Source organism: Canis aureus, chromosome 1 (genome assembly GCF_053574225.1).
Source record: "Canis aureus isolate CA01 chromosome 1, VMU_Caureus_v.1.0, whole genome shotgun sequence".
NCBI lineage: Eukaryota > Metazoa > Chordata > Mammalia > Carnivora > Canidae > Canis > Canis aureus.
In genome coordinates, this window is record NC_135611.1 from 115,001,213 (window position 1) to 115,027,891 (window position 26,679).

The 26,679-nt window shown below is 60.8% G+C and overlaps 2 protein-coding genes across 7 annotated transcripts in view; one reads left to right on the forward strand and one right to left on the reverse strand.

The window, feature by feature from the left end:
- The first annotated feature begins 3,838 nt into the window (after positions 1–3,838).
- CAPN12 (calpain 12) lies at positions 3,839–16,840 on the forward strand. Its single transcript, XM_077852888.1, has 21 exons — positions 3,839–4,371; positions 4,852–4,921; positions 5,055–5,173; positions 5,365–5,498; positions 6,402–6,570; positions 7,728–7,802; positions 7,874–7,959; positions 8,040–8,114; positions 8,726–8,889; positions 8,975–9,204; positions 9,542–9,553; positions 10,183–10,391; positions 10,499–10,541; positions 10,630–10,689; positions 11,125–11,182; positions 11,483–11,571; positions 11,660–11,722; positions 12,414–12,492; positions 15,064–15,180; positions 15,259–15,317; positions 15,409–16,840. Exons 1-21 carry the CDS (start codon positions 4,135–4,137, stop codon positions 15,433–15,435), a joined length of 2,175 nt encoding a protein of 724 aa, XP_077709014.1. The 5' UTR covers positions 3,839–4,134; the 3' UTR covers positions 15,436–16,840.
- The window catches only part of ACTN4 (actinin alpha 4), a 72,978-nt gene continuing 62,244 nt past the window's right edge, over positions 15,946–26,679 (reverse strand). For 2 of the 6 annotated variants that reach the window (XM_077852837.1, XM_077852829.1), the window contains exons 12-22: positions 24,873–25,023; positions 22,396–22,504; positions 22,043–22,183; positions 21,783–21,965; positions 21,547–21,681; positions 20,403–20,582; positions 19,463–19,609; positions 18,525–18,605; positions 18,157–18,222; positions 17,419–17,577; positions 15,946–17,287 (exon numbers count right to left, since the gene is read on the reverse strand). In XM_077852837.1, the coding sequence (XP_077708963.1) occupies positions 17,129–17,287; positions 17,419–17,577; positions 18,157–18,222; positions 18,525–18,605; positions 19,463–19,609; positions 20,403–20,582; positions 21,547–21,681; positions 21,783–21,965; positions 22,043–22,183; positions 22,396–22,504; positions 24,873–25,023 (1,511 nt within the window). In that variant the 3' untranslated portion in view covers positions 15,946–17,128. The remainder of the gene's footprint in view (positions 17,288–17,418; positions 17,578–18,156; positions 18,223–18,524; positions 18,606–19,462; positions 19,610–20,402; positions 20,583–21,546; positions 21,682–21,782; positions 21,966–22,042; positions 22,184–22,395; positions 22,505–24,872; positions 25,024–26,679) is intronic. The other 4 variants (XM_077852877.1, XM_077852868.1, XM_077852857.1 and 1 more) reach the window with 2 other exon arrangements.

Genomic DNA, 26,679 nt, shown 5'->3' on the forward strand with positions numbered 1-26,679 from the left:
TTTGTTTTTGTTTTTTTTTAAAGATTTTGTTTATTTATTTGAGAGAAAGTGCGTGAGAGCACCCACAAGGGGGAAGGCAGGAGAAGAGGGAGAAGTAGACTCTCTGCAGGGAGCCTGACGCGGGGCTCCATCCCAGGACCCTGAGATCAGGACCCGAGCCAAAGGCAGATGGTTTACTGAGCCACCCAGGCGCCCCCATTTTCTGGGTTCTTAACTTTCTTCCTAGTGTAGTGGGTGTGATGGAATTTCAGATGGTCTTAATTAGCAGCATGTTTTCACATGCTTATTGGACACTGATTCTGTGATTGCTTATTCACGTCTTTTGCCCATTTTCTGTGGAGTCAATTGCGGTTTGTTTATCGGAGCTCTTTATATATTCTGAATACTAATCTTTTGAAAGACGATATAGTAGAGTCAGTAAGCCAGACCATCAGATTCAAATCCTGATTCTATAACCGTGAGAGCACAGGAAAAGCACCGCGCTCCTCTAGGCCTCAGCTCTCTCATCTGTAAACCTTACCACTGGCCAATCTCAGCTGACATGCTCCCAAATCAACTGCTGATTTTGCTACCAACTATGAACTGGTTAGTCAAAGAGAAATCACCCCTCACCATCCCATTCTGTCCCCTCTAAACATTAGCCACTCTTAAAGTAGCACCTTAGAGCGAATGAATGAATGAATCATAGGTGATTTTTCCTGTATCTACAATTATGTCAGATTTGACTCTCATCATTGAAAGAAAACCACTCTTTGGAGTAAACCCCCTTGGACTGACACTGCTGATTATAGGAGATGCTGCGAAGGCCTCCTCTGGGTTCCAAGAGCAGTGCTAACAGAGGAAGGGCTGCTGGGGGCTGGCACGTGCCACAGCCTACAGCTTCGAGACCACTGGTGGGTCCCTGGCATCAGTCTCCAGCCACTCAGTGAGGATCTGATTCAACTCGGTGGGCTTCTCCATCTGTGTCCAGTGTCCACAATCCTTAATGTGTCCCCTTTTCAGGTAGGGAATCCAGTCTTCCATATGCTTGGACATCTCAGGAACAAGTACCTTGTCCTTCTCCGCGGTTACCATTAGGGCCGGAATCAGGATCTTCCGCCCCACACCCTGACTATGTTTGTGTCCCAATGTTTTATTTTTGTAAAGATTTATTTATTAGGGGACGCCTGGGTGGCTCAGCAGTTGAGCATCTGCCTTTGTTTTTTTTTTGTTTTTGTTTTTTTTGAGCAACTGACTTTGGCTCAGGATGTGATTACACAGTCCCAGGATGGAGTCCCACATCAGGCCCCCGCATGGAGTCTCCTTCTCCCTCTGCCTATGTCTCTGCCTCTCTCTGTATCTCTCATGAATAAATAAATAAAATCTTAAAAAAAAAGAAAAAAAGAAGATTTATTTATTGGGGCGGGGTGAGAGAGCGCATGAGCAGGGGGAGGGGCAGAGGGAGCAGCAGAGAAGTAGACTCCCCACGGAGCCTGACCTGATGAGAGGCTCAAGCCCACAACCGAGAGGCTCAATCCCACAAGGTGACCTGAGCTGAAATCAAGAAGCTGCTACTCAGCCACAACAAGTGCCCCTCGTGATAGTGTTTTAAGCAGATTTTTTGTTGTTGTTGTAGTGGCTCAGGTGCAGCCTCGGTGAAGCAGGAACACTGCACACTGTGCGGGTTAGATGAGGGGGCAGGCGTAGACACAGTGTAAACTGGCACCTGATCCCTTACTCCGTGGCTGTGGGGGAGCTCTCACCCCATAGGGATGTCGGGACATTCCGGCTGGTGCATGGGTGCAGGTATCATTCACGCCAACCAAATCGGGAAGGGTTTTTTCGGTTGCTAGTGATAAAAAAAAAAAAAAAAAATTAAATTGAAATTAAAACTGGGAAGAGAGGAGCAGAACTGATTGGCTCCTTCGATGTAGAAGTCTGGCTTCCGGCGCCCGGATCGAGGGGCGCGGCTCACGGCTTGGCGCCGCTTCCTCAGCGCTGTCCTCCTCCTCGGGCCGGGTCCCCGACCGGGTGGCCGGGGTTCAGGGATGACATCCGACGGCTCAGGGGTCCCAGGGACAGAGAAGCCCCGCCCCGAGTCCCGGGCACGGAGGGGCGTGGCCAGGGCTGCGCTCCTCTGATTGGCTGGAGTGTCCTCCCGGAGCGAGGGGGCGGGGCCAGCCCTCGCCGCGCCGCGGGGCTTGAGGCTAAGGACCCGAGGATCCCCAAAACCATGGGGGTGCTGATTCTAGAAAAGGAGGTAGGGGGTGCTGGGCTCACAAAGCAACGGACGCCCACCACACTGGCTTCAATGCGCTTTTCTTAGGTTGGCCCCGGAGGCATATTTGGGATCCTGGATGTGAGGCGGGAGGCGGGGAGGGATAATCGAGGGGGTCCTGTTTGTGGGGTGTGAGCAGAACCTTGCAGCGAGGCAGGCCGGGAGGAGCAGCAGCCCGCGGGGACCTGAAGACGGAGGCGGGGAAGGGCCGGGGTCACAGGTAGTTGTTTCCTGCCCACTGCAGGCTGTCAGGCCGGTGTCATTCCTCGCGTCCTCGTGCAGTGCCTCGGGGACAAATACGGGGGAGGGCTGTGACCCGGCCAGGAGGGAGTGCGGGGAGCGTGGTGGCAGATGCGGCTGTGCAAGCGACGGCAGCCGGAGGTGACAAGTGGCTGTGGGCGGGGCCTCAGACGTCGTCCCAGCCCTGACGTGGACGGGGCACCTCCTGGGTGTCAGGCGCTGCTCTGACCGTGCCCCACCTACCAGCTCCGTCCCTCGGGTCCGCCGTCCTACGACTGCCCCCACTGTAGAGCTGAGGAAACTGAGGCACAGAGAGGCTAAGCGACTTGCACAAGACACACAGTGCTAAGTGGCAGAGGCTGGATTTGAATCCCGGCCTTTTGGCCCCTATCCTGGCAGGTGCTCCAGACCACTGTCACCTGTCGCCTGCCTCACACCGCAGGGGCGGCGGGGGGGTGGCGGGGTGGGGGTGGCCTTGGCAATTCTACAGGAAGGCATCTTGTTTACAACCCCTTTTTGGTGGCCACACAGCAGGGGGGCCCAGACAAGATCTGTTGGTCCATTTGGAGGGAAGGCCGTGGGAGGACTCAGGGACTCAGGGACGTCTGTCGCAGAGGTGACAAGGTTCGGCCAGTGCAAGAGGCCCCGCTCCTGGGGTGGAAATCTGCTGGGACCCAACCCGGTGAGTCTCTGGCCTCACAGAACCTACTTCTGTCATTGCTTCCAGGGGCTCTGGCTTCCCCTGGGGGCCCCAACCCTGCAAGGGGGTCGGATCAGGTGTCAAGGTCACTGGAGAGTGTGGCTCCCAGCCCAGGGGGTGTAGGGCGGACCCTACAGTCAGCGCTGTGCTGGTGAGCAGGTCGCTGTCTGTCCAGGAAGAGGGGGCAGGGTCCTGGCGGCTCAGGACGAGGGAGGCAGGGTGGGCCCCCCCCCCCAGCTGCAGTGGGGGGCTGGGGGATGGAGTAGCCACAGGGCAGAGAAAAGGGTGCAGAGGAGCAGACGGGGGGGGGGGTGCACAAGAGAGAAGGTGCGGGATAGACAGCCACACAGATATATGGAGAGAGGGACAGAGACACGGGGAGGGACGTAGTTACACCGACAAAACCCAAAACACACACAGAAGAAAAACCCCAAAACACAGCAGAGGAAGACATGAAGAGACAAGAGAGATGGACAGAGAGAGACAGAGACAGAAGAGAGACAGGATGGCAGATAGAGAAACTGTCAGATGGAGAGACAGAGATACAGTGTAAAGGCACCGCCCCCTCGCCACCCCCCCCCCCGCCCAGCCCCCCAGAGAGAGAGGCAGGGACCAGAGGGCAGGAACACACCCCCACACTGACCTCCTTCCAGGGGCAGCCGGTCCTCCCTCAGCTCTGCCCGCCTTCCCTCTTGCTGTGGGCCAAGCCCATTAAGCTGCTGCCCCGGCCACAACTGAAGGCCCCACGCCCTGGGGAGGAAACCGCCATCAAGGCGTCCCTTGCTCCGTGGCTCCCCAAACCATCAATTAGTATTTATAAAGGAAGGCTCCTGGCTGCCTAAAGACCCCCATCAGGGCTCAGATGGAGGGGAAGCCCCACCCCCGTGACTCAGGAGGTTAAAGAGCCTGGGGCCGCCCGGGAGCCCAGAGTGTCCGGATGGCGTGTGGCAGCGGGAGGGTCACCATCCAGCTGGTGGACGAAGAGGCAGGGCCTGGAACCAGAGGCCCGAAGCCCTTTCGGGGCCAGAGATACGAGGCAATCCGAGCAGCCTGCCTGGATGAGGGGATCCTGTTCCGAGACCCCTACTTCCCTGCTGGCCCCGACGCCCTTGGCTACGACGAGCTGGGGCCCGACTCGGAGAAGGCCAAAGGGGTGGAATGGATGAGGCCCCATGTAATGTGTGGTGGGGGGGTGCTGGGCCCCTGGGTCTGAGGGAGGAGGGGCTGTGGGTGCTGGGCCCCTGGGTGTGAGGGAGGAGGGGCTGGGGGGAAGGGCCCTGGGTCTGAGGGAGGAGGGGCTGGGGGGCTGGGCCCCTGGATCTGAGGGAGGGGGGACTGGGGGTGCTGGGCCCCTGGGTGTGAGGGAGGAGGGGCTGGGGGGCTGGGAGGCTGGGCCCCTGGGTCTGAGGGAGGAGGGGCTGGGGGGCTGGGCCCCTGGGTCTGAGGGAGGGGGGACTGGGGGGCTGGACATGAGCAGGAAGGCTGGGAGTTCCCCGCTGGGTGTGGAGAGGCCCAGGGAGGCCGAGTGCCTCCCGAAGGCTCTGCCAGCATCTCCTGGGGGGGCAGCGAGGCCCTGGGGCCCAGGCTGGGGACCTCTCGGTGGCCCCTTCCCTCCCTTCCCTGGCTGAGGCCTGGAATCCCCCGTCGCCCCCAGGAGTTTTGCGCGGAGCCCCAGTTCATCTGCGAGGACATGAGCCGAACAGACGTGTGTCAGGGGCGCCTCGGTACGACCACGGAGCCATCTGGCCCCCCGATCCGGCAGGTGGTGGCTGGGACCCTGCGGCTCCCCCCCGGGTGCCCCCTCGGCCTCTCCCTGCACCTCCATGTCCCTCTTCCCATCCTCGCCTCTCCTCCCAGGTAACTGCTGGTTCCTTGCGGCCGCTGCCTCCCTCACTCTGTACCCCCGACTCCTGAGCCGGGTGGTCCCCCCTGGACAAGGCTTCCAAGATGGCTATGCAGGTGTCTTCCACTTCCAGGTAAAGCCCAGTTCCTTTGCTCGTGCCTCAGTCTCCCCCCTGGTGACACGGATTTCAGAGTTGACGTTGTCCCCTTGGGGCTGTCATTCTTGGACGGGCACAGCAGGGCGAGGGGGCGGAGGATGGGGTCCGGCGCGGTTGGAGGCTGGTGGCCGAAGCCGGGGCCCGCCCTCACCCCCCTGCCCCCCCAGCTCTGGCAGTTTGGCCGCTGGGTGGACGTGGTGGTGGACGACAGGCTGCCGGTGCGTGAGGGGAAGCTGATGTTCGTGCGCTCGGATCAGCGGAACGAGTTCTGGGCCCCGCTCCTGGAAAAGGCCTACGCCAAGTAAGGACCCGGGCGCACCTCCCCCGCCAGCAGGCCCCAAGCCCCAAGGGAACCCCAGAGACCCCCCAACTTCTGCGATCCTCTAGACACCCTGCCAAGGGTCCTCCCAAACCAAGTCACAGCGCCCAGGATGTCACACCGTCTGATGTCACCATTCCCTGAGGGCCTCCAAATCATAAATACCTCCCTCTATGGACATTTCACGCAGAACATTCCTTAGGGCCCCGCCGACACCCACAATCCCTAAGGAGCCTGAAATCTCATCTATCAGACCCAGGAACCACTACATCTAAGATGTACCCCCTTGGGGGACCTCTAACCTCAGAAGATCTCTCTTGCTCCATTGAGAAACCCAAAACACCTGCCATTTTTTTTTTGAAGATTTTATTTAAAGAGAGAGAAAGAGAACGAGCGGGGGGGGGGGGCGGGGAGGTTGTTGGAACAGGGAGAAGCAGACTCTGTGCTGAGCAGGGAGCCAACACGGGGCTCGACCCCAGGACCCCGGGATCATGACCTGAGCCAAAGGCAGCCGCTTAGCCGCCTGAGCCCCCCGGGCGCCCCACGCCTCCCAAATATGGAGTGTAATCCCCGGGACCCTCAATCTCTGCTTTCCTCCATCCTGTGGCTCTGAAATCCCTGACAAGCCCCATAGAAATCACCCCCAAAGCAGACATCTCCCGGAGACTCGGAGTTTCAGACATAGCCCCCTGGGTGCCCCCAATTCTGACACAGCTCCCCTGGGATCCCCCAAATGCCACAGTCCTGGAGGCCCGGGGACCGCAGGCCCGATATCCGAGGGCTTCCCGAGTGTGCCACGGCCCACCTCAGGGGCCCCCGGGTCCCAGGGGGCGTGGGAGCTGCCCGCACACGCCTCACGCGCGCCCCCGACACCCGCTCCCACAGGCTCCACGGCTCCTATGAGGTGATGCGAGGCGGCCACATGAACGAGGCTTTCGTGGACTTCACAGGCGGCGTGGGCGAGGTGCTCTACCTGAGGCAGGACACCCCGGGCCTCTTCTCTGCCCTGCGCCATGCCCTGGCCAAGGAGTCGCTCGTGGGCGCCACCGCCCTGGTGAGACAGCCCCCGCCAGGACCAGAGCCCAGCCAGGGCTGGGGTGGGGGGCCGCGTCCTCCTCTGTGTTCCCCGTTGGCTGGTCTGCCCCCGCCCCCTCAGTCAACCTCGAGCAAGTCAAAAGGCGATGTATGTGCTCTCATAGCTACACAAGCTTCAGGCACAGCTGAATCCAGGTGCTTAGCGCACGCGGAGAATGTGGTTTTCTATTCCTGGTTCCGGCTTAGCTTCACCCTGGGGCAGGCATTCCCCTCATGGGCACCAAAGGGGCCCCCACAGCTGCAGGGCCCTCCCATCACCCCAGTGGGTCCAAAAAAAAAAAAAAAAAAGAAAGTAAAGGCAAAGCCTCTTTCTGAGAATTTCAGCAAAAGGCCTAGGATCGATTCCCATGGGCTCAGCCGGAGTCATGCGTTCATCGGCGGTGACCCAGTCACACGCCCCGTCGTTCACGAGTTGATCTAATTCCTGCTCTCGTTCTTTGCTTAATCCCGTGCTCATTTGCGGGCTGTCTGTCCTTTGGGTTTCTTTCTGCCCGTGTCTCTGTCCTCCCCGTGTATTTTTTTTTTTTTTTAAGATTTTATTTATTGGGCAGCTCGGGTGGCGCAGCGGTTTAGCGCCGCCTTCAGCCCAGGGCGTGATCCTGGAGACCCGGGATCGAGTCCCACATCGGGCTCCCTGCGTGGAGCCTGCTTCTCCCTCTCTTGTGTCTCTGCCTCTGTGTGTGTGTGATAATAATTAATTAATTATTAATTTAATAATTTATTAAAATAAATGTTATTTATTTATTCATGAGAGACACAGAGAGAGAGACAGAGAGAGAGGAGAGAGAGGCAGAGACACAGGCAGAGGGTGGAGCAGGCTCTCTGCGGGCAGCCTGATGCGGGACTCGATCCCAGGACCCCGGGATCACGCCCTGAGCCAAAGGCAGACGCTCAACCTCTGAGCCACCCAGGCCCCCTCCCCACGTATTTTGTCCTGTGTCCGTCTCCCTCTCTGGCCTTCCGTCACCCATCCAATGCCCTCTTGGAGCCCTGTGTCATTCAGCTGGGTGCCCTGGTTGACTCCTGCTTTGGTGGCAGGAGGCTGGGGGGGACAGAGAGGAGCAGCCCCCCGCTGGTTCCCCACTGTGGCCTCACCGTCCCCTGTCCTCTGCCCAGAGCGATAGGGGCGAGTACCGCACAGAAGACGGGCTGGTGAAGGGACACGCGTACTCAGTCACGGGCACGTACAAGGTGAGTGGCCCCCCATGAGTGGGCTGCTGGGGTGTCCCGGCGCCACCCCCCACTGACAATGCTGCCTCCAGGTGACCCTGGGCTTCACCAAGGTGCGGCTGCTGCGGCTTCGGAACCCATGGGGCCGTGTGGAGTGGACGGGGGCCTGGAGCGACAGGTGGGATGGAGGTGGGGTGGGGGTGGGGGGGCCCGGCGCCACCTGCTCAGCCCTCACGCCCCCACCCCACGTCTCCCTAGCTGCCCCCGCTGGGATGCGCTCCCCACCGAGTGGCGAGATGCCCTGCTGGTGAAAAAGGAGGATGGCGAGTTCTGGTGAGCGGCCCAGGGTCCCAGCCCTGCCTCTGCGCTGGTGCCAGGCCACAGGGGCGTGGGGAGGGCCGATGCCTGCCTGCAGGGATGTGGGACAAGTGCATTGCGAGAAGCTGTCCGTAAGGCGGCAGCTTTGGGGTTTGGGGTTGCGGTCTGTTCGGGGGAGTCGAGGAACAATCAGCAGTAATAGCAGGGGAACTGGGAGCCACAGGCATGTTGGGAGGGTCGAGGGGGCATGGGTAACAGGTAATATTTAGGACAACTGTGGGAGGCTTGGTGACATCAGGGACATTTCTTCAGATCTGGTAATATTGGGGGGCTGAAGGATACTTGTTGGCCATTGAGAGTCTGAGGGTCTTGATATTTGGCGGCTGAAGGCAATTTGATGATAGGTGGGGGCAGTGCGTGGATCTTGGCTATTTGTGGGGCATTTCTGGGGACTTGGAGCAATCTGGGGGAGCTGGAGGGCTCAGTGATCGGGGGTCATTTACGGAGACGCGGTACTATGTGGTGGACCGACGGGTGCCTGGCAGTGTCTAAGGACTGGCGGGGTTGTGATCTGGGGTGAGATCTTCGGGAGCGCGGCCCGGTCCTGACCGCCGGCCACCGCGCAGGATGGAGCTGAAGGACTTCCTCCGCCACTTCAACACCGTGCAGATCTGCTCGCTGAGCCCCGAGGTGCTGGGCCCCAGCCCGGCGGGAGGCGGCTGGCACATCCACACCTTCCAGGGCCGCTGGGTGCGCGGCTTCAACTCTGGCGGGAGCCAGCCTGGCACCGGTGAGGCCTCGGAGGGCGCCCCGAGAGGTGAGCAAGGGGGTGCCCCCCGCAGGCCGGGTAACCCCGTCTTTTTCTTTCCTGCTAGAAACCTTCTGGACCAACCCCCAGTTCCGACTGACGCTGCTGGAGCCTGACGAGGAGGATGATGATGAGGAGGGGCCCTGGGGGGGCTGGGGGGCAGTAGGAGCGTGGGGCCCGGCGAGGGGGGGGCGCATCCCCAAGTGCACTGTCCTTCTGTCACTCATCCAGCGCAACCGGCGGCGCCTGAGGGCCCAGGGCCTCACCTACCTCACCGTGGGCTTCCATGTGTTCCAGGTGGTCCCGGCTTAGAGGGGGTGGGGGAGGCCTGGGGGGGTCAGAGACGGGAGATTGCCGGGGAGAGGGTCAGGGAGAGACTGAGGTGGGGAGGGCGCCCGGGGGCGGGGGCCAGTCCCCACGGAGGGGACCAGGGGTCAGAAGAGAGTCATAGGCTTGGAGGATCAGGGAGGGGACACGAAGCAGAGAAGGGCCTTGAGGGCACAAACGGGAGGGGCCGGGAGGGGCGTGGCCGGTCAGAGACAGGGGTGTGGGGGCTTAAGGAGGGGGGTGGGTGGGGGGCTCTGAAGGGTGGCCCGCTGTGGGCTCTGACTCGCCCTGCTCCCCCTTCTTACAGATCCCAGAGGAGGTGGGTGTCGGCGGGGACCCGGGATTGCAGGTCTACCCTGGGGGTTGGACAGGCTGGGGGGGTGCGGGGGCGGGCAGCCCTGACAGTTGCAGGCGGTGGGAGGCGGGTTCGGGGGTCAGACGGCTGTGGGCAGGAGGAGCCTGGGGTGACCAGGGGGCTGCGGGCGGGGGTGACCGGGGGGCTGCGGGCTCAGGGGGCCTGGGGTGACCGGGGGACTGCAGGTGGGGCTGGCCTGGGGTGACCGGGGGGCTGCGGGCTCAGGGGGCCTGGGGTGACGGGGGGCTGCGGGCTCAGGGGGCCTGGGGTGACGGGGGGCTGCGGGCTCAGGGGGCCTGGGGTGACCGGGGGGCTGCGGGCTCAGGGGACCTGGGGTGACGGGGGGGGGGGGCTGCGGGCGGGGGTGACTGGGGGGCTGCGGGCTCAGGGGGCCTGGGGTGACCGGGGGGCTGCGGGCGGGGCTGGCCTGGGGTGACCGGGGGGGCTGGGGGCTCAGGGGTCCTGGGGTGACGGGGGGCTGCGGGCTCAGGGGTCCTGGGGTGACCGGGGGGGCTGCGGGCAGGGGTGGCCCGGGGTGACGGGGGGCTGCGGGCGGGGGCGGCCTGGGGTGACCTCAGCCGCCCGGGCCGCAGCTGCTGGGCCTGTGGGACTCCCCGCGCAGCCGCGCGCTCCTGCCGGGCCTGCTGCGCGCCGACCGCTCGCCCTTCTGCGCCCGCCGCGACGTGAGCCGCCGCTGCCGCCTGCGCCCCGGCCACTACCTGGTGGTGCCCAGCGCCGCCCGCGCCGGCGACGAGGCCGACTTCACGCTGCGCGTCTTCTCCGAGCGCCGCCACGCGGCCGTGTGAGCCGGGGCACCCGCCCCCTCCCCTCGGGGTCCCCGGGCCGCCCCCTCCCCGCGGGGATCGGCCCGGCCGCACCCCGACTCCCCGCCTCCCGTGTCCTTGGCAGGGAGATCGACGACGTCATCAGCGCCGACCTGCACGCGCTCCTGGTGCGGGGCGGCCGGGGGGCGGGGCGGGCTGGGGGGCCTCTCGCACCCCCCCCCCCGCACTGAGCCCCCGCCCCGCCCCCCCCCACAGGTCCCCTACGTCCCCCTGGAGCTGGGCTTGGAGCAGCTGTTCCAGGAGCTGGCAGGAGAGGTGAGGGCTCGGCCGCCCCCTCCCCGGGATCCGCCCTCATCCCCGAGTCTCATTTTGCTTCAGTTTCTCCCTCTCGGTGCCTAAATCTCCTGACTCCCCTCGCAGTGCTCACAGCTCGTCCCTGCCTCAGGCCCTTTGCCCTGTCTGCACCTCTGCCTGACGCGCCTGCTGTCCCCTCACGTCCCTTGTCCTGCCTAAGGCCTCATCTTTCTCATATGCCTCCCCCTGGAAGCCCTCCCGGATTCTCCCCCAGGCTGGTCAGCGGCCTCCCACTGTGGACTCCCGGACTCCCACAGCTGGGTGCTTCCCTGCTGCCGCCCGTCGCCCTGGGGACAGGTCCCCCCCTACCACCACCAAGCTGTCTCCGCTGTGTCCCCAGCACAGCCCGGAGGCTGCCGGGCCAATGGCCTCACAACTGACTCTCTCCTTGACCAGGAGGAAGCACTCAGTGCCACTCAGCTCCAGACCTTATTAAGCATTGCCCTGGAGCCTGGTGAGTTGGGGACCGAGGTGGACCCCACGGAGCCCCAACTCACCAGGCCCTGGGTGTGTTAACCCACCAGGCCACTGCCACTCATAAGCCCCCCTCTTCCCCTAAGGGAGGCGGGGAGTGTAGCTGCCATGAGGGGGCTCGGAACCCCCTCGCCTGGGTTCAGACCCCTGCTCTGCTGGCCACCAGCTGTCACGTGGCTCTCTGTACCTCCATTCCGACAGTGGGGACAGTGATAATCCCCAGCACTTACAGCGGTGGCCAGCACACAGGAAGCCCCCCGGGGTTTTTTGTTTCCTGTAGCCAGGGCCCGCACACAGACCCCTCGAGACACTCGGACCCCTCGAGAGATCGGGCTCAGGACCTGCGAGCAGTTGCTGCGGTGTTTTGGGGTACATGAGGGGACAGTGCCTGGGTGGGGATGTTGGGGTCTCTGTCCCCCTTCTGGGGATAGATTTTAACCAGATGTCCCATCCCCAGAACGGACAAAGCCTCACCCTGCACCACTTCCAGCAGCTCTGGGGCCATCTCCTGGAGTGGCAGGTAAGGTCGGGGCTTTGCTGGGGCCTTCTCCTCCCGGAGGGTGAGGCACCTTTACTACTAAGGACCTAGGTGCCCTGTGGGCTAGCAGGGCCCCGGGGGCAGGAGAAGGTGGGCCACATCATACCTTGGAGGGACAGCCTGGAGGGATCGGCTGGGATGTCTTTGCCCCATCTACCCTTCTGTGGTCTCTCTCGGGCCCTAAATAGCTCAGGGATGGAAAGCACAGGCTCTGGTCCTCAGGTGAAATCCCGGCCTCCGATTCAGCCCCTTTATGGCTGTGTGGCCTTAGGCAAGTCGTCTCCCCTCTGAGGGGCCTTTGCTTGTCTACCAGTGGGAGGCATTAATCCCCACTACTCTGGATCCCCGTGAGGAAATGGTCTGAGGCCCCCCTATACTCGTGAGTGGTGAGCCACTGTTTGCTGAGCCCTCACCAAGCCCCCTGTGGCTAGGATCCCGACTTGTCCTCACCGCCCTATTCCAGCTGTTTCGATTATTCCCACTTTACAGACTGCAGAACAGGCTCAGAGAGGTGAAGCTGCGTGCCCAGGGAACCAAGCCAGGAAGAAGGGAGCTGGGGTGGGAACCCTGGCTGACTGGCCTCTGAGGCCCCCTCTCAGCCCTCTTTAGGGTGAACGGGGGTGGGTGAGTGGGGGGGGGGGTAGGTGGGACTGACCTATACCTCCCGGCCCAGGCCACATTTGATAAGTTTGACGAGGACGCCTCTGGAACCATGAACTCCTATGAGCTGAGGCTGGCGCTGAATGCAGCAGGTACGCTGGGGAGGTGTCATGGGGACCTGCCCCGCCCCACACACCTGCCATACTCTTGCAGGCCTGGCTGTCGGGACTGGATACCCTTGGGAGAGGGAGCCGGGCCTCCTGGAGGGAGGAAGATGGGGAGAGTCTGGGAGCTGGTGTGAGAGGCCCGGGCCCCCAGGGCACTGTGGTAAAATGGCCTGGATTCCCAGGAGCCTGGGTTGGATCCTGCTCCTCGGGACTTACTCCCTGGGGGGCCCGGGCCTGCGAGTCCACCTCCTGGAGCCTCAGTGTAAAATGGCCACTCCTCGGGGTGGCTGGGAGTGGCCTGCGGGATGGGCGGGGGGGGGGGGGGGGGGGCGTTACTGCAGGAGGAGTGCCCGGGCGAAGGTTTCGGAAAGGCTTCCAGGAGAGGTAGAACAGCCCCATCCCTCTGTGTAGCACAAAGCCCTACCCGAGGGAGGGACAAGGGACAGGGACGAGGGACAGAGCCAAGGAGCAAAGCTTCTCCCGGGCTCTGGGGCAAGTCAAGGAAGTTCCCGAGTGGAGGGCTGGGACCGGAAGGGAACTCCCACATCCCCACCCCCCACCCCGGGGCTCCAAGGCTGAGACAAGGGGAGGCGGGAGGCTGCCCCCTGGCTCTGACCCAGTCTGGGAGGCAGGGAGGCCCCAGGGAGGCGCTGCAGTGTCCAGAGATGTGCACGGAAAGAACCCAAGCCAGGGGGGTTGAGGAGTCAGAGTAGAATGCTGGGAGGTGGGAGGTGGGGCACGCAGACAGAACGGAGTCCCGGGCGCACAGAGCAGAGGCCAGAGAGGGAGGACGGAAGGTTTGCCCCGACTCATCGATGTCACTGGGCACCTGGTGTACATTCTTGGTGTTATTCTAGCCAGACGACTGAGATCGTGCTGGGTTGAGAGGGGTGGGGAGCTTATGTACTGTGGGTGCACACAGAACGTCTGGGTCACATGGTAATACATGCTGCGACAGGAAGAGAAAGCAGGTGTGTACGTGTGGGAGGAGGTGCCTTGAGACACAGTGGTCAGGGAAGGTCGGAGGTGCTGTTTGAGCAGACCTGGAGGAGGGGGCCTAAGCCTTGGGGACACGGGGGCAGGTGCAGTCTAGAGAGAAGGAACAGCCAGCACAAAGGCCCTGAGGTGAGCATGAGCCCTGCCGGACCAGCTTCAAGGGCCAGGAAATGCAGAGGAGGACGGCGGCGGTCAGAGATGAGACGTCAGTGCAGGGAGTCAGTAAAGCCCCATGAGGCCTCATGAATACCTGGGGCCTTAAAAAAATTTTTTTAAAAAATGTATGAGAGGGAGGAGGGTGAGGCAAGTCCAGCTGGTGGGGGAGAGGGGGACTACAGCTGACAGCAAAGGAAAGGTCACGCTTGTGTATGGAGGGAGTACCAGGGAGTGGGCCAGCAGGAAGCAAGTTCCAGAGACCCTGGAAACGGGCAGGATCAGGACAGGGGAATTAGCAAGAAAAGCAACGTGCTGCAACTCAGCCACGCTCTGCTCTGCGGCACCAGTGTCCCCCAAACACTGCCTCTGCTCCTAGCTGTGCCTCTGAGGCTGGGGACTCTGGGCATTTGGCAGTGGCCAGAAACCCTTCCCTTCCTCCGCCCACGGCTTCCGTGCCAGAGCCACCCATGATGGTGACAGCTCAGAGGGGTCAGGGTGGGGACAGGGTTGGCACAGGGAGCCCCAGGAGGTGTCCCATGCGGCAGGTGGGAAGAGCAGGGGGCCCACGTGAGGAGTAGGAATGTTCTGGGCCAAGGGAGGACCGGGCGTTCTGGGCAGAAGGAACATCACAGGCAAGGGAGGCAAGACAGCACCGAGTCCAACTGCAGGAGGGGAGGAGGGGAGGAGGGGTAGGTGAGGCGTGGTCTGCGAAGGCCACCAGCACCTAGTACCCCAGGGGAGGGCTTTTCTGGGCAGGACCCTGCAGCAGGGGGCATACCAGAGGGACAAGAGGAAGCTGACAGTGTGCACGAAGGCTGACAGGAATTTGAGGGGGCAGCTGAGGGGCCCCCCTAAGGTGGGTGAAGCTGGAGGGACTGCGGGAGGTCACTGTGCCAGTGTGGGGCTGTCCATGGCACCAGTCAGAGATCTGCTCGATGAATAGGGGCACAGAGGGGCTCCAGGGCCAGGGGCAGTCCAGGAAATCAGCCTCAGAACCGTGTTTATCTGCACACGTGGGGGAAGGAGGAGCCATGGTTTTCGGCTTTCAAAAGCCTATGGAGATTTCTAAAGTTTAGAACTTGTCTCCTGTGAAGAAACTGATGCCATGTAGGGCTAACAAAAAGGCTCTCAACTGCACAGAAATCTCCTCCGTGCCCATGTGCAGAAACTGGCCAGAATCTAGAGGCGTAAGAAAGCAGGCACCGTCGTTACGTGCCAGACGCCGTTCTAGGCTCTCCATCTAACAGCGTCCCACAACCTATGGGGTCAGGGCCGACCCAGGAGAGAAAACAGCGCAGTGAAGGGAGCTGCGGGTGGTCGCACAGCTGGGATCAGAGAGGTGGCAGCAGGCCCCTGGGGTGGGGCTCACAGGGACTGCCTCGGCTCAGAGGTGGCCTGCCCTAGGCTTCCACCTGAACAACCAGCTGACCCAGGCCCTCACTAGCCGCTACCGGGACAGTCGTCTGCGGGTGGACTTCGAGCGCTTTGTGTCTTGTGCAGCCCAGCTCACCTGTATCTTCCGTGAGTGCTGCCCCCGCATGGGTGGGGTGGGGTCCCCCATGGGCCACCGTGGGCGCTCAACTGGCCCACTCTGCACAGGCCACTGCAGCCAGCACCTGGATGGAGGTGAGGGGGTCATCTGCCTGACCCGGAGACAGGTGAGCCGGGCTGGGGACTGGGGGCACGCAGGTGGCCAAGCAGGAGCCGTTGGAGACCTCTACCTCAGGCCGGCGGTCTTCTCTCCCGCAGTGGATGGAGGTGGCCACCTTCTCCTAGGATCTCCGCGCGGAGCACCTGTGGCTGGAGGCAGGAGAGCTGCCAGGAGCCCTGCCTTTTCTCCTCTCCCAGCCTGGACTGGGGTTTATTCCACAGGGAGGGGGCCTGAGCAGAACCGACCCCTCTGCCTCTCTGCCTGGCACGTGGGGCTGATGCTCTGATGCTGAGCAGCCGTTCAGAGCACCGCCCTGGGAGCCAGCCAGCCTGGGGGGTTTCTGGCCCCACCACTCAGCAGCAGGGTGAGCTCCCTGCACTTCTCTGTGCTTTGCCCTCCTCACCTATAAACAAGGACGGTCGGTTACAGCGCTTCTCTCGCGCAGGCTACACCAGTTAGCACTCGGAACAGGACCTGGCTTAGCGCGGGCCCCCCAGGAGACCCTCATGTTTACACACTCATGGGGACAGGGATCTCCCACGCCCAGCCCTGCTCAGGGAAGAGGTTCTCCTGCGGCTCTCCTAAGAAGTAGAGAACAGACACAGGAGAGAGATAAAGAGAGAACACTGTAGGAATCCTTCTTAAAAATATTACATGTTTTATTATCCTGTCCCCAGAAGGGTGGTTTATCCAGAAACCGAGAAAAAAAATAATCAATCAGAATAAACTCAAAAAAAGGGGGGGAGGGGAAGGGAGCAAAACCCATCAACTAACAGGCAGCCAGGCCAGCAGCCCACCCTCCACCTCAGGAGGGTCCCGAGACCCATGCCCAACGACAGACAACAGAGAGAAATCAGTAAGGGGCTGGCAGGAGGGCAGCAAATCAGCTATGTCTTCATTATGAGCAAGAGGCGGCGAGGATATGTTGCTAGGTGAATATATATTTATATAATAAATCCGTAAGTTAATAAAGTAAATAGTAATTCTCTGAAAGTTTTTAATTCCTTTTTTTATAGATTTTTTTGTGTATTTTTTGTTTTTGTTGTTTTATGGTTTTTTTGTTTGTTTTTTTGTTTTTGTTTTGTGGTCCTTAGAAAATCTGCGAGATACACGTGTCTGGACAAAGCAAGGTGGGGGCTCGCAGGGGTGGGGGTGAGAGGCTGGTCTGCCCAACCCTACTCCTCTGTGGCAGAAAAGGGGGGGTGGGGTGTTGAGTTGCACCCCCTCACCTCCTGGCAATCGCCAAGTGGGGGAAGAAGGGAAGAAGGGAGGGGCGGGGTCCTCTTTCCTGTCGGGCAGCTGTGTCGCCCTCTGCTGGGCCCACTGTGGGGCCCACGCAGGCCCGGGCAGCTCCTGGACAAGGCACGTAGGGCTTTGGCCTGGATGTGGGAGGCCTTGAAGGGACCTCGTAGGGGGAGAGGGGAGGGCAGGCAAAGGAGGGATGAGGTGGGGAGGGCATTCCTAGGGCCTGAAGGGACCTGTTTTGCTGTGGGAATCCACTGTCCCCTCCACATAGTTAAAAAACAAAACAACACATCATATATATTTACCAGACCAGAAGCGCTGACGCCTTGTGTCTCCCTCACCCCTCTCCAGGGGGAGGGGCCGACTGACAAAGAGAGAGGAGAGAGCCTGCCCCAGCCCCTCCCTGCCCACCCCCCCCCCCAAAAGACTGACAGAGTGCTTTGCATAGATACAGAGTCAGAGGAACAGGACCTGGGCGGCCCCCACAGCAGGGAGGAGGGCAGAGGGCTCCCCCAGCCCCTCCTGGAGGCTGTGAGGAGGGGGCGTTCGGTCAGGGTTTCTCCAGCGGGGGCCTCACAGGTCACTCTCCCCGTACAGGGCTGTGGAGAAGGACTTGTAGTCGAGGGCGCCGGGCACAGCGTCAGGGCCCTGGTACGGAGCCATGCGAGCGATGCAGTACTCGGCCTGGTCCGGGGGCAGCTCTCTCCGCAGCTCCTCAGCCGTGATGAAGTTCTGGAGGTGGCAGGGTGGGACTCTGGGCCACCCACACCCACACCCATCCTGCCCAGCCCCTCACGACCAGTCCTGGCTGCAAGGGCTCCTCCGCACCAACCCCCGGGGTGCCTCCAAGGTATCCTACTTACCTTGTCCCCTGCCAGAACCTTGAAGGAGGCAATGACCTGGTCAGCTGTGTCTGTGTCGGTGGTCTCCCTTGACATGAAGTCAATGAAGGCTTGGAAGGTCACGAGGCCACTGTGGTTGGGGTCAACCACGCTCATGATGCGGTTGAACTCGGCATCACCCTGCGAGGGGGAGTGGAGTGGAGGACAGGTAGCATTTGAGCGGGGCAGGACTGCCAGGCCTGGCCCGGTGGATGCTCTCCCCATGGAACGGAGCCAGGAGAGCAGGGCCCGGCGCCGGAGGACAAACCACCTGTTGTCAGTCTGCCTCCAGGGGTTTTGGCTTCCCCAGGCCAAGGGCCCCACTCGTCCAGACTGGGGATGTGCTCCCTCTGCTCCTCCCCACCCACGTTTTTGGGAAGTGGGGGAGTTGGGGAATGGATCAAACAGGTCTACTGCTTCTCAGCCCTAGGCTCACGATTTAGCTCTGGAGGGTGGGGAAGAGAGAAAGAGAGAAAGAGAAAGAAAAAGGGGAGAGAGCCAGAGGCCTGACCTCCTCTCTCGGGAGACTTCCAGGGAAGGAGGTGGGTGGCTCAGGGAGTCATCGGAGAGACCCCAGCCCAGCAGAAGCAGCACAGGTAGAGGAGGAGGAGGAGGCAAGGCTGCGCTGCTCTGGTGGGGGAGTGTCCCCGAGGAGGCGGTGAGGAGGAGAGGGAGGAGGAGGAGAGGCAGAGCAGCAGGGGGGAGGCAGAGGCTGCATACCAGGCTGTATCCTGTGGAGATAAGCAGAGCCCTGAAGTCATCGGAGTCCATGCTGCCTGTCTGCTTCTGCTCGAGGACGCAGGGACAGCAGAGGAGGCCAGGCCCAGAGTAGGCAAGAGGGGCCGCCCCATGTGCACAGCAGGGAAACAGGACAGTGGCGGGAGCCAGGGAGACAGAGGCGGCCCCGAGAGACCAGGTAAGGGGGCAGGTGTCCAGAGAGACACAGGGCAGGGAGGAGGCAAGAGAGCCGGTGAAATGGCACACACATGGCAAGGGGTGGAATGGCGAGAGGGAGGGAAGACAGAGAGAAGGAGAGAGAAAGAAGAGCAGTTAATGCCACAGTCCTCTGGGGCCCAGGGAACGCGTACCTGCCGGTCATTCTCCACGTCGTAGCCCAGGCTGATGAGGCAGGCCTTGAACTCCTCCGGCCCCAGCGCCCCGCCGTGGTCCTGCCGGGCGTCCGAAGGCAGGAGTGTGCGAGGGGCGGTGTGGAGACCAGGCCGGCACAGAGACGCGGGGAGAGGGGCCAGGGTCACATGCAGGACAGGGGAAGGGGAACACATCGGGGGAAAACACAGAGTTAGAGGTGACGTGGACAAGGTGATGGCTAGGGACAGTGGAGCAGGGGGATGGGCATGGCGGCCTGGAAGGCGGTCGGAGGCCGGCCCGCCGCCTCAGCCAGAGCAGGCATGGGGCTGAGTGGTGCAGAACAGAAGACTGAGGCCCAGGGCTCTTGGGAGGGAACAGGGAACTCTCCTTGCCTCCAGGATTTGGGATGGGAGGAGCTGACACTGTCCTATCTGGGACACCAGGGTCCCTGCCTGACACGGTGGAGCTGAGCGTGCACCCACAGAGGGGAGGTGGATAGCACACTGGGCCCAGCAGGGCGGGTGGGACCACAGCAAACTCAGGAGCTCAGGGCCTTCCTAGTGGGCCTGCCAGACGAGATCCAGCCTTCTGAATCTTTAGAATGTTCTGCGTACACGTGGACTAGACACATAGGTCACAAATCTTGGGTGCCCTGGGACCCCAGGGTCTCATTGGCAGGTTGCTGAGGACACACGGCCTCAGAGGCAGGACTTGGGACCCCCACCCCACTTTCTCCTCCTGAGGAAACGTGCCCAGGCCATGGGTCAAGGTAATGCACCTCTGCACCCGGTTCAGTGGTGGGGAGCCTGCCGGGCCCTGTGAGTGGTGGCTGATACTCAGCACTGTGAGGTGAATGGACAGATGCAAAGACGGAGGGGGCAGGATGGGACACTGACAGTGGGGAGGGAAGACGCCAGGGGCAGAGGGAGCTGCTCACCTTGTCAAAGTGATTGAAGGATGCCCGGAACTCCTGCATCTGCTCCTGGCTGATGCCCTTGGCATCACGGGTAAGGATCTGGTTCTCGACCTCGTTGATCGTGCGGGCGATGGTGGTGAGCAGCTGCTCCCAGCCCACACGGATGTGCTGTGGGCGGAGCAAGGGTGTGAGTGTGGGCTGGGCAGCTGCTGGCACCACCACAGCCATAGCCGACGGGGGCGGCGAGGAGGCTTTGAACTTGGCTCTCCCTGCGCTCCAGGCCCTCTCTCCCAAATGCCAACCCAGCCCCACACTCTCCTGTGCACCTCCTCTGCACACAGGGAACAGGCACGGCACCCTATCCACTGCCTCTGCCAAGCAGCAGGGTCACATCATGTTGTGTATGTCTGGTGCTGGAAGCAGCTGAGGGCCAGGGCCCAACATGTGCAGCATGCATGCGGAAACTACACAAGTAGAGTGGGCAACGTTTAACCAGCTTCCAGGAGAAAAAAACCAGGTTTCTCTGTGGTATCAGTGCACTTGCACGGTGCAAAGTTGTCACCGTGAACAAGTTCAGGCTGCCCAAAGGGTGACAACCAGCCCTGACACTTCAACCTGGCCATGGCGAGAGGATGCACACACTGGCTGGCTCTGGGTCCTCGAGTGAGGGTGACACAGCTGAGGCCACAATGGGGCAAATGCTGCCCTCCCAGCTCCTCCCCACCCCCCCAGGAGTGGGTCCTTGACACTGTGTCATCACAGCGATGGAAAAAATGATAGGAAAAGTGTGATTTTTAAAAAATGTGTAAACACTTAATCTAGTTTTTTCAGTCTGAGGCAACAGCAGACACCTTTCCTGCTGGGCAAAACCCGTTTGGGTTAGAGAGGCCCGGCCTGTGCCAGCTGCATAAACCTCCCTTAGTGCTGGCAGGAGGGGAGAAGGGGCGCCTGGCGCGTGTACCTCCATGGTGTAGTTGGTGTGCTTGTTGTCGAAGATGAGGGCCTCCTGGATGAGCTGGTGCTGCTGCTCAAGCAGATCCAGGTTCGGCTTGTAGTCCACGATGCTGCGCTCGTACCGTTTCAGATGGTTCAGCTGGTCCTCCAGGGTCCCGTTCATCTCGATGGAGATGCGCCCAATCTCCTGCACAGAAGGCAGGTGCTACTGCATGCAGGAGGTGGCCGGATGCTCGGCCATGACCAGCCGCGCGGAGGAGGCCTGTTGCTAGCATCCCCTCACTCTCAGATTTGCTGACTGTCCCCTCCAGTCCCACTCTCCACTATACAAGCAGCTGTGGGGGAGTTTCTGGACTGAGGCTGCCAGGCCTAACCTCAGTGCACCCTGGACTCCCTGGGAGGCCTGGAAACTGAGGCCCAAAGAGAGCAACTCTTCACAGTGAGAGGCAGGGCCAGGATCGGGACCCAGGCCTGGCCAGCTTCAGCATCTGTGCTCCTGAAGCATGAGTACCCGAAGCGTGGGATCCCACCGTGGCCAGGTGGCACAGCCAGCATGGGGTCCAACACCCTCCCCAGTGCCACCCCCCCATCCAGCTTGGTGCCTGGCAGGTAGTGAGCACTCTCTAAGGCGTGCCCAGAGCTGCCATCAGCCTCCTGACACACCTTCCAGGGCTGGGTGCCAAAGGTCACTGGTGAGCCTGCCAGAAGGGTCTGTACTCGGACCACCCTGGTCCCAACTACACCGTGCTTGTAATGAGGCTGCCACAGAGCAGGGCCCAAAGCATTTGCTGAGGCAATGAAAGGACTGTTTCCAACCCCTCTGGCAGATGAGAAAGCTCAGGGCAGAAGTTCTATTGTACCTGACCTCCTGGTCAGCGGGCATGGCAAACTCGAGACTCGAACCCTCCCCTACCTGACTCCTCTGCCAAGTTTCCCTCTGGAGGGTGCTGCCATTTCCATCAACAACCACTGACCCTTTCCAATCTTATGAGGCTGTCATCGCTCCCAGAGCAGGGACCCAGGTAGATCTACCAAGGAGTATTGAGGACCTGGCGCAAGGGGTGCGCGGCCTCCTGCTCACAGTGACTCCTTCTTTATTCTCCCCTGAGAGACCCACCTAGATCTTCTAGGCTGGGGCAACGGGCCCTCACCTCCATCTTAGTCTGGATCCAGGGCCCCACGATGTTGGCCTGGCTGGCAAACTGGCGGCGGAGGTGCTCATTGGACTGCTGCTTGCTCTGTTCCTCCAGGAGGGCGTGGTCCCGCTTGGGCACCAGCTGCTGCACCTGGGGGACAGTGGGGGGAGGGAGGAGCAAGCAACAGTGGTCAGAGTGGCAGCTCCTCACTTGGCCAGCCCCGGCCCAGCCCCAGCAACAAGCCCACCCACCTTCTCCCACTTAGAGTTGATGATCTGCGGGGTGACGGTGGTGTAGGGGTTACTGCCCGACAGTTTGATGTGGTTGCTCTCGGCGATCCTCTGGGCCTCCTTGTGGATGGCCAGGATGGCCTCCCGCTCCCTGTCGGCATCTGGCAGTGTCGACTTGAACTGGTCGTGGGCTGAAATCAGGCCCTGGAAGGAGGAGAAGAGGAGTGAAGGGGCAGCCCAGTCTCACAGAGGTCCCAAGAGAAAAGCGGGTGGGAGCAGACCTCAATCTCCTCGATGGTGTGGACGATGAACATGTCCTGGAGGTCCTCCATGGCACTCTCCATCCAGTTGTTGAAGGGGGCTGCCCGCTTGGCATATTCCAAGTGTAGCTGGTCGATGGTCTCCAGCTGCTTCTCCGTTTTCTGGTGTATGTCGGCAGGGACAAGGACAGAGAAGGGATGGTGGTCAGTGAGCAGGTGGTTGGCCTGCCCTTGGTCCAGGGCACCAAGGGCTCAGAAAGCGTCCCCTCGGGTTGGGTCAGGAGAAGCTCGGGAGTCTGGGCATCATCCACACAACCCCAGCAGCCCTGAGAGCCACAGGGGCAAAGAGCTCCATGGGTGACGTCGTCCCTCACCTCCAGGGCTTCCCTGCGACTGTGGGTCAGGGAGCCGAGAGCATCCCACTGGTCACAGATCTTCTGGCACCGGGTGTTGACATTGTGGGAGTCATAGTAGTCCAGCTCACTGTGGGTGGGCACATGGCGGTGAGACCCGGCAGGCAGCAGGCAACATTCAAGGTCATCCATTCTCCATCACCCCCCCCTCAGTGCCTCCCCTCCACCCCAGACAGGAGGAATGTAGAGGGGAGGGGGGACAAAGCGGGGCAGGTGTGGGGGGAGGCTCCTGCTCACTTACTTTAGACTTGCTGTCATGACACATTAACGCAGGGGCCCCCAGAGTGTGGCCCTCAACCACACCTGTATTGGGACTGATTTTGTCACTCAGAAGTCTAGCAGAGCATACTGGTTAAAGAATGGACTCCTGGGACAAGTTCCCTAGGTCTGAATCCAGGCTCTAATTTTGTACTTGTGTGATCCCAGGGGCGTGAACTCCCTATTCCGGAGAGCTCGAGCTCAGTTTTCTCATCTGCGAAATGGGCATGGGGTCACTGTGGAGATGCAGTTACTGAGTGCACGTGAAGTGCTGACAGCAGTCCTTGGTACTCAGCAGGTAAATGTAGCAACACAAATTAAAAGGATTTATTTTAATGAACACTAAAAAACTGAGTAACGAGCCTGCAACGTCATTCTTAGCAATTAATAATACATCTAAGAAAGAAGTGGGTGACATAACAGTTCCTGGCCCCTCTGCCACCAGCATGCCTCCTGCCCCTACTTTCTTCCCATCTGTTCCAAGATTTCTTCCTCCTGGGCTCTAGACTCTGGATATTCTCAGAAGGAGGTTCCCAGGGAGTCGATGTACAGGCAAAATCTTGGGGGCCTGGTGTAAGGGATGGGGAGCAGCAAACGAGTCTGGAAGGAATGGGACGTGGGGGCCAGGGACCACCTGTGATTCCACCAGGCAGGTGGGACGCAAGGACTGGGAGAAGGCACAAGGCTGTGCTCCAGAGAGGGGCCAGGCACCCTGAACTCTGTTCCCGTCTCAACTACGCCCCAGCAGTGTCACCTTGAGCAAGCCTCTTGGCCTCTCTGTGCCTCAGCTCCCCTTCCATAACATGGGGTTGCTGGGCCATTAAAGGAGTGTGTGGAACACAGGGCGCTCTGGGTTTTTGAGCTCTGGTGTTCTTCACCAATGCTCAGCTGGTCTGTTTATTCAGGCTCACTCTGGCCAGCACTTGGCCCTCTGACTCAACCTTGGGGGAACAGACAGCACCCCCAAACAGCCCTTTCCTCCTCCAGGGCTGTTGTCCAGAAAAACTACCTCAGCGGTCGCCTGCTGCCTCACTCTGGAGAGTGGGTGCCACACATCTGTTCTCTGTGCCTGGGAGGTAGGCTGGCCGAGCACTTACCCCAGCCGGCTTCCTGTCTGCCTCCAGGGGCTCACCAGTCCATGGTAGAACATGCCCACACCCCACCTCCCATGGCCCCTATGGACATCTGCATGTGTGACCTCTCCTTCACCCGGGGAGGCCGGGCACAGAGGCTCAACCCTACAAGAGGCTGCGAGACCCCAAGGAAGGCCCTTAACAGTGACCAATAGAGACATTGTCTTCCCACTACCGTGAAGGCCCCGTGGGTGAGCAGTTGAGCACTTCTGCCTCTGGCTGAAAGAATGGGGCAACCTCCAAAGCAACTGGGCGGTGCAGAGGGGGTGAGTCAGGGAAGAAACTGGTCTTGCCTGGCATGGGGGTCCACCAGGCACTGCAGCTGGGCCCCAGCCTCGTAGAAATAAGCAGAACTTTAGGGATGACGGGTGTGTGTGTGGGGGTGTCTGTGGAAAGGGCAGCTCCAGCCAAGCATCCTATTTTTGAGCAGACAGCTATTTTGGGAGCCTTGCCGCCCCTCCAAGGCCTGTGGATTTTCCATGAAGTAATGGCCTAGGCTTCCCACTCCCTCGGCCCTCCCTGCTGCTGGCCGCTGCGCTGGTAGAATAAGGCCCCATTCACTGGCTCTGGAGGTTCAGTGTACTAATTGTGTGCACAAGTTTATCTGACTGGGGCGGGGAAGGGGGAGCCAAGAACCCGGCTGCCTGGAAGCTCGTACAATAAATGTATTCTGAGCGAGCAAGGGAAGGGGCTGTGCAGAACAATGGGCTTTCTGTGTGGCCCGATTCCCCCAGGGAGGGGCGGGTGGGAGCAGCGGGGGCTAGGGGGGCTCTCCTTGGTGTGGCAGGCAAAAGGTAGAGCCCAGAGACCCCGACAGCTTAGGGCATCAGAGACCTCTCTTCGGCCTGAGAATATAGATTCTGCTATGTTTCTCATTTAGGGGTTAAGACCAAGAGGGCAAAAGACATCATTCCATAAGGCCCCTCCCTGGCCCCTGAAAGGAGATGGGGGTGAGGGGCAGGACATCCCCCACTCAGGCCGTGAAGCAGGCTGCGCCTCGGGATGCTGCCCTCCCACTGGGCAGGGGCACCGCGAGACCACACATACTTGAGCTCCTGAGCAATTGCCGCGATTTGCTCCACGCGGTCCTGGTGGGCGGCCAGGTCACTCTCAAAGGCCTCGTGCTTGCGAATGAGAGCTTTAATATCCGACAGGGTGGCCGTCTCATAGTCCCGCTGCTTCAGCATGGCTTCCTTCCCTGGGGGCAGGCAGAGGGCAGGAGGTGTTTAGACAACAGGGCCGCGGGAGTTCAGAGGGCTGTCCAGCCCCAGAAAACGGGGTACAGACTCCACATCCTGCCTCACGAGGATGGTGCTGTGAAGACTAGAAACCCCCAGAACTGTTTTCCTTGCCTTTTCAAGGGATCTCTAAACCCAACTCTCACCTGGATGGAGCTGGGAGACATTGTGGGGCTGGGGGGCCTGAGACAGATACCCCAATTCAACCTGCGTGTTCTTAACTTGGGGCTCTTTATCAGTAGACTGTAGGAACTAAACTGTGCCACCACTGCTGGAAAGGTAGACACCCATCTGTGGAGGATCAGCATTTGGACAAGCCATTGGGGTTGCAGCCCATGCCCCAGTGGTGTGGGGGCAAGGGGGAGTGTTCTGGTCAGAGCTCTCCATGGGCCCAACCCCTTGTGGCTGCCTCCTGGCACGTGGGGGCCAGGTTCCCTCGGGGTGGGGCCCTATCACAAACCTCTGTGTCCTCTGCCACCCTACGGGCCTTCTACACACAGTGAGGTGGGGCCCATTGTCAGGCCCTTTGAAGGGAGAGAGGAACACTATTATTAGTCCTGGAGCCTGGCTAATTATATACCCCAGGACAGAAGCTCAAGTAGGCCCTGGAAGTATGTGGTGGTATTGAAGAGAACGGGACGAGAAAAGGCCAGTCTGTGAAGGTAGCTGGGAACCCTGGCACCCAAAGGTGCTCTGCTTCAGGGAAGCTCCCTTGGGGGCTACCCCTGGAGTGGCAGCTCAGAGACCTACTGCTCAGCTTGGCATCGGAGCCCATAACCAACAGCTGCCTGCCTGGCCTAGCAACTCCGAGTGGTGGGATGGCACGCAGCCTTTCCCCACCTGTTCCCTCATCTGTAAAATGGGGCCTACACCAGTGCCCAGTCTCAAGTCTCAATAAGGTGGTGTTTGAGAAGGGCAGGCATGGAGCTGGTACCATCCGCATCTGAGCCATGCTGAGGATGGGGCTGGCACTGGTGGGCAGGAGGCGGCAGAGAGTGACTCCACTGGCCCTGCCGCCCCAGCCCTGGGGCAGGAGGCTTAACCACAAAGGCAAGCTTGCAATTCCCTTCACCAAATTGCTTTCTCCCAAGGGTGGGAACCAGAAATAGTAGGTTACTGCTTCTCTGCCTCAGCAGAGTTTTAGTAAGGGAGCTGGCAAGGGGTGCAATGGGGAGAGTCAGGAGGACTGGCCCGTGGCCATGGATGCTGTGGATTTAGGCCAAGGGGCAGCCACAGTAGGGATACAGAGGCTCGTTTTTTATTTTTTAACCCAGACGATCCAAAACCCTCTGCACAGCCTCCACACGGACCCTTGCCCCTGCAGGCTGTGGGGGATGGTAAAGGAGGCACAGAATGATGGTAGCTCAACCCAGGCTCTGGGGCCACCCCTCCAGAGAAAGGAGGCTGCTAGTGTGGGATCCTAGGAGTGTAAAGGAGGCCAAGAGTCAGTCTGTCCTCCTGCATTGCAGAACTAGGTGGTTCAGAAGACAGAAGCTTTAGGTCTTGGGAACGAGAGTGGGCAAGCCTGCCTGGGGGCTCCAGGCTGACGTGAGGGGCAGGGCCAGATGCCAAAGTGCCTGCAGGGAGGCAGGGGTGGGGCAGGGGCGTGTGGAGGC

What these genes read in the sequence shown, in the direction of transcription:
- CAPN12 (XM_077852888.1), top strand. Translation starts at nt 4,135, where the DNA reads ATGGCGTGTGGCAGCGGGAGGGTCACCATCCAGCTGGTGGACGAAGAG. An exon ending in CGGGAGCCAGCCTGGCACCG is followed by an intron (nt 8,890 to 8,974) that starts GTGAGGCCTCGG and finishes CTTTCCTGCTAG; the next exon opens with AAACCTTCTGGACCAACCCC. An exon ending in AGTTGCTGCGGTGTTTTGGG is followed by an intron (nt 11,572 to 11,659) that starts GTACATGAGGGG and finishes TCCCATCCCCAG; the next exon opens with AACGGACAAAGCCTCACCCT.